At 36.9% G+C, this 4,701-nt stretch overlaps 1 protein-coding gene across 1 annotated transcript; it reads right to left on the bottom strand.

Moving 5' to 3' along the window:
- LOC104760959 (leucine-rich repeat receptor protein kinase HPCA1) lies at nucleotides 1-4,701 on the bottom strand. The gene is made up of 19 exons (XM_019240344.2): nucleotides 4,530-4,701; nucleotides 4,327-4,447; nucleotides 4,163-4,234; nucleotides 4,010-4,084; nucleotides 3,860-3,931; nucleotides 3,602-3,766; nucleotides 3,430-3,504; nucleotides 3,265-3,336; nucleotides 3,109-3,180; nucleotides 2,954-3,022; nucleotides 2,777-2,848; nucleotides 2,617-2,691; nucleotides 2,376-2,504; nucleotides 1,803-2,293; nucleotides 1,561-1,704; nucleotides 1,336-1,472; nucleotides 1,042-1,261; nucleotides 729-964; nucleotides 1-653 (listed from the first exon to the last, which is right to left on the bottom strand). The coding sequence occupies exons 1-19, from the start codon at nucleotides 4,615-4,617 to the stop codon at nucleotides 180-182; spliced, it is 2,859 nt and encodes a 952-aa protein (XP_019095889.1). The 5' UTR covers nucleotides 4,618-4,701; the 3' UTR covers nucleotides 1-179.

Raw genomic sequence — 4,701 nt, 5'->3', positions numbered from 1 at the left:
TTTTGACTTCAAATGATAATTCTTTATAAAATATGTAGTTTAATTGAGGGCAAGAAATTCCTATTATTTTGGATACATCAACAGTTGTAGCCAATTTTGACATCTGAAGCACACATAATGCAACATGCCTAATTTGACAAAGCATAAATCTTGGCATTTTGGTGTAGCATCCGGACTAATTAATGGGGTTCGAGTTTTGTAGTTGGGAAACTTGCACTATACTCAAACGAGTTGTTTCTATAAAGATCCCCGGATCCTTTGCTTGCTTCATCATACGTTCTTGAACTCGCAGCTGAATCTACGTTAGGATATAATCCGGCATGTTGCATTATGTACTCAATTTCTTTTACAACCTCATTCATCGATGGCCTCTTCACTCCTTCTTGATCCACGCATATTAGAGCCAAGTCTACGAACTTTTCGAATCCATTAAGATTCTCGTTGGTTGAAATGATGGTAGTGTCCAACAATTCTTGTAGGTCGTACAATTTCTTTGATTTATTCATCTTCATCTTCACCTCTTTCACCACATATTTACCATTCACTATCGGAATTTCACCGGTTAATAGCTCCAACATCATCACCCCAAACCCATACACATCACTTTTCTCTGTCAACTGATTTGTCATGTAGTACTCAGGATCCAAATAGCCCTAATTCCAAAGATGTTGTGAGTTTAACGTATCTAAGAAAGAGAGAAAGGAAGATTATATTTGTTCTCTACTCACCATGGTTCCCTTCACTTGTGCTGTGGCATTAGCTTTCTCAGCTTCTTCCACAAGTTGGGAGAGGCCAAAATCAGCAACCTTTGCAGCTAGACTTTCATCAAGTAATATATTACTTGATTTGACGTCTCTGTGTATAATTGGAGGATCAGCAAGCTCATGAAGATAAGCCAAGCCTTTACCTGATCCAAGTGCTATTCTAAGCCTTCTTTTCCAATCAAGTCTAATCCCATTTTTCCCTACAATTTTTGTCTAGTTCAGTACAAAATAACAATCTAAATTCTTCAAAGCAATAAAAGAATTTGATGTTAATTACCTGATAGACTATCTCTTAGAGAACCATTTGGAATGTACTCATAGACAAGCATTTGTTCACCTCGATCAAAGCAAAAGCCTAAGAGTTTGACAACGTTTTTATGATGGACCCTTGAAAGAAGCTCGATCTCAGTCTTAAACTCCAACGCTCCTTGTAAAGATCCTGGTTGTGCTCTTTTTATTGCTATGAGTTGCCCTGAGGGAAGAATCCCTTTGTACACCTGTTTCACCATCAGACTGAGATCGAGAACAGAATTCAAGTAATATCAGTTGAAGCTATTACAAATAAACAAACCTGGCCATAACCTCCACCACCAACATCATTTGCCATTGAAAAGTTGTTTGCGCATTTCCTCATCTCTTCAAATGTAAATGCTTTTACTCCCATGAGTTGCGGAGCATCGACACTGTTCTGATTGGCATCCCACTTGGCTGTAACACACGAAAGAGAAGTTGTTAGCATTTCACCAGTCTTTCTTCGAAGTAAGTACAAAAAGAACCTCTTCTTTTTAGTTCTTACCAAAAGGATTAATTTGATCATTTGCTCTCTCTGCTCTCTTCTTCTGCTTGAGAGCATAAATCCCAGCTATGATAAGCAACAACAGAAAAACACCAGCACCAAGTATAGCTCCAATGACGTGTGACGACTTTAAACCTTTTTCATCTGTGGCAAAACAAGCAGAGGTAAAAGTGAGTCATATAGAACCAGTTTTTAGATCCGGTTAAGATTATGTGTAAATTGTATAACCGTTTTTATCATACCCGGGAACTTATCGTACTTATTGGCTTTGAATATGTAAGGGCCAAACCTGTCAGGAGGCTTATAAGTCTGTGTGCTAAACCTGGAAATAACGCTATCCATTTCGGTCTCATTAAACCTTTCTTCCTTTAATGGAAAGATCAAGAGATCAATTAGAAGATGATGCTCAGTTTCATCCTCTCTTATGTTTCCTATGGACACCGACTCCACTCGATAAATGGAATTGTTAAAGAAACCTGTTAGGTTGTTATAAAGCAATTCGAAGTTGCTGTCGTCTGAAAACCCTGAGAATGAAGGCGATCTAAAAGTGAGTATTCCTGAGGCTGGATACGCACACCGGCACGTGATTGCACTCAAATTTCTGTCATGGTCACATTGTCGATGACAGTTTTCTTTTCTCTTAGGAGCAAAAAATGAGGAACTTAGTTTGAATACTTTGCAGTATTCATCCGGTGGGTTCTCCACCTCCGGACACACTGGATTATTTGCCAAGCTGTAGATGTATGTATAACCACTCATAAGTAATTGACTGAGCAAAGAAGTACTCATTTTGGTTTTGTGACAAGGATACATACATTACTTGAAGGTCTTTCTTAGCTGGTTGCTTATACTCAGTTATGTCATTGTATTGTAAATCCAAAAACCGCAAACTTTTGCTAGTACCAAAGTCGAGTGTCTCGTTTAGCCAATTGCGCTTTAGGATACTGCAAGTAGTCAACAAAAAAAAAAAAAAAAAAAACCACTATTATTTAGTACAGATTTCACAACTTTAGGTGACTAATTCTTAATCAAAGTTGCTTGATCTGTTTTACTCACACTGTCTCCAAACTACTAGGAGGGTTGAAGAGAGAGATTGGTACTTGACCTTGAAGTTGGATACCTTCCATCCTTCTGCCAAGTAAAAAACCATTTATTTTTCCTAAGCGGTAAGCATACACAAAAAAAAATTATATGTATATATCAAAAGGGGTCACACAATGTTGATAGGTTGCTTGAAGAAATCCATGATGGAATGCTTGAGGAGGTAAATCGGTTATTGCTCACATCTCTGTTAAAAAACAATCACATGATGGTATTAGATTGCTTGAGAGTGAAGGTTTCTAATTAAAGGTACATTGAGCAACAAATTAGGAAGAATAAGATAGGAACTCACAATGTGAAGAGAGTGGTCAAGCTGGTTAAAACTGGAATAGTACCTGTAAATTTGTTGTTGGACAAGTACCTGAAACGTATTCAACTACAAAGTCTTTTACTTCTTTTCATTTATTTTCTACAAATACATAACAAATCTTTTGTTTGCTCACTTACAGTTCTTGAAGATTTGTGAGACTATTCAGACTTGGAGGTATTTCTCCACTTAGTCTATTCCTATCAAGACGTCTGTCACAAACAAAAAAACAAATATGGTTTAAGAAAGTTAAGAGAAACAAACTTTTTTTATATAAATCTCTTTCTGTTACTTACAAGACAACCAATGTTTTAACGAGACTGAGGCTCTCTGGGATTTCGCCTGTGAATAGGTTTCCATCGAAGAGCCTGTCGATAAAACAACAAACAATGCAGTCACTTTGTTAGTTACTACTCTCAACTTATACAAACTCCCAGCTTAATATGTAATGTGAAGCGTACAAATGTTTCAAACTCATGTTTGAAGTGAAAAGTTCTTTTGGGATCTTCCCTGAAAGCTTGTTTTTCCCAAAATGACTACAAGAGAAAGTGAAGGAGAGTCAGATGAACTAGTACTTATATTAAAATGAGTGATTATAATAAAAGAAATGGAAAGATTTTGGCTTATATATACAAATGCACAGTTTGAAGAAGCATGTCAAGTCCAGGTGATGAAGTCCCATTAGAAACTGGAATCTCTCCTTCGATCTGATTGTCAGCTATATCGAACCAATATAGTTTCGATAACCGTCCCATGGAAGCCAGAATTTTTCCATTAAATTTATTTGAATTCAGGGAGCTGTATAAAGGAGACAAAATTTGATAATTATGGTTTTAGAGACTTCATTGCAAAAGAGACTGATTATAATAATAGGAAGCAACCACACCTTACAGTTTTGTAAGTTTTTCAAGATTTCCTATGGACTCAGGGATTTGACCATCAAAACCACATCCCATAAGATTTCTGGAGAAAAAAAAGTAGTTTGTTAAAATATGTGTGAGACAAGGCGGTTGCAGTTGGTTCATGGTTTTGTTGGCTTACAACTCTGTCAACTTCGTGAGGTTTCCGATATTTGGTGGAAGCTGTCCAGTCATATTAGAATTGGATGTCAAATCCCTACAAACATTAGATCATAAGATTAGGGAAAACAAAAACATTTCTATGCAAAGGAAGAAGAGAAGAAGAAAGACCTACAGGGTCACCAATTCAGACAACGTGGAAATATCCGCAGGAAGCTTTCCTTGCAAGTTAAGGTTGCCTAGTGATCTGCAACAAAGCAACAACACAACGCTAATGTCTACCAGATGATTACTTGAAAAAGTAGCAAAAATATAAGATACAAGATAATACATACTTACATGGTAACAACGCGGTCATTGCTACACGAAATTCCAACCCAATTGGTTCCACAAGGATCAAAGCCTTTCCAATTCTTTGGAGTTCCGGTCAACTCACTCTTTAGAGCTAGTAAAGCAACAGCTGCACAGATTTTGAAACTCATATCAACCATTTTGTAATTCCTATATCTGAAAAATTCTGATCATCATCTAACTATACTTACCGTCTATACTGTTTGTGTGCGCAGATACAGAACTAATTTGGAAAAAAAACAAGATCAGGAGCATAAAGGCTCCAGTTCTTGAACTCATCTTCAAAACCCACAAAGACTCCCTTTTCTCTTACTCTCCTTCTAACTGTATCTCAAAATCATTCAATAAGAAAGCTTGTGTTCT

The sequence above is a fragment of the Camelina sativa genome, chromosome 18 (genome assembly GCF_030686135.1).
Source record: "Camelina sativa cultivar CO46 ecotype springtype chromosome 18, ASM3068613v1".
NCBI lineage: Eukaryota > Viridiplantae > Streptophyta > Magnoliopsida > Brassicales > Brassicaceae > Camelina > Camelina sativa.
Note: the sequence above shows the minus strand (reverse complement) of the source record. Positions and strands in the feature narration are given on the sequence as shown.

Excerpts from the sequence above, each read along its gene's own strand:
- LOC104760959 (XM_019240344.2), bottom strand. The coding sequence starts at position 4,617 with ATGAGTTCAAGAACTGGAGCCTTTATGCTCCTGATCTTGTTTTTTTTC. Across the intron at positions 3,181-3,264 it reads GTTAAAACATTGGTTGTCTT|ACGTCTTGATAGGAATAGAC; the intron begins GTAAGTAACAGA and ends TGTTTGTGACAG. Across the intron at positions 1,705-1,802 it reads TAAGTACGATAAGTTCCCGG|ATGAAAAAGGTTTAAAGTCG; the intron begins GTATGATAAAAA and ends GTTTTGCCACAG.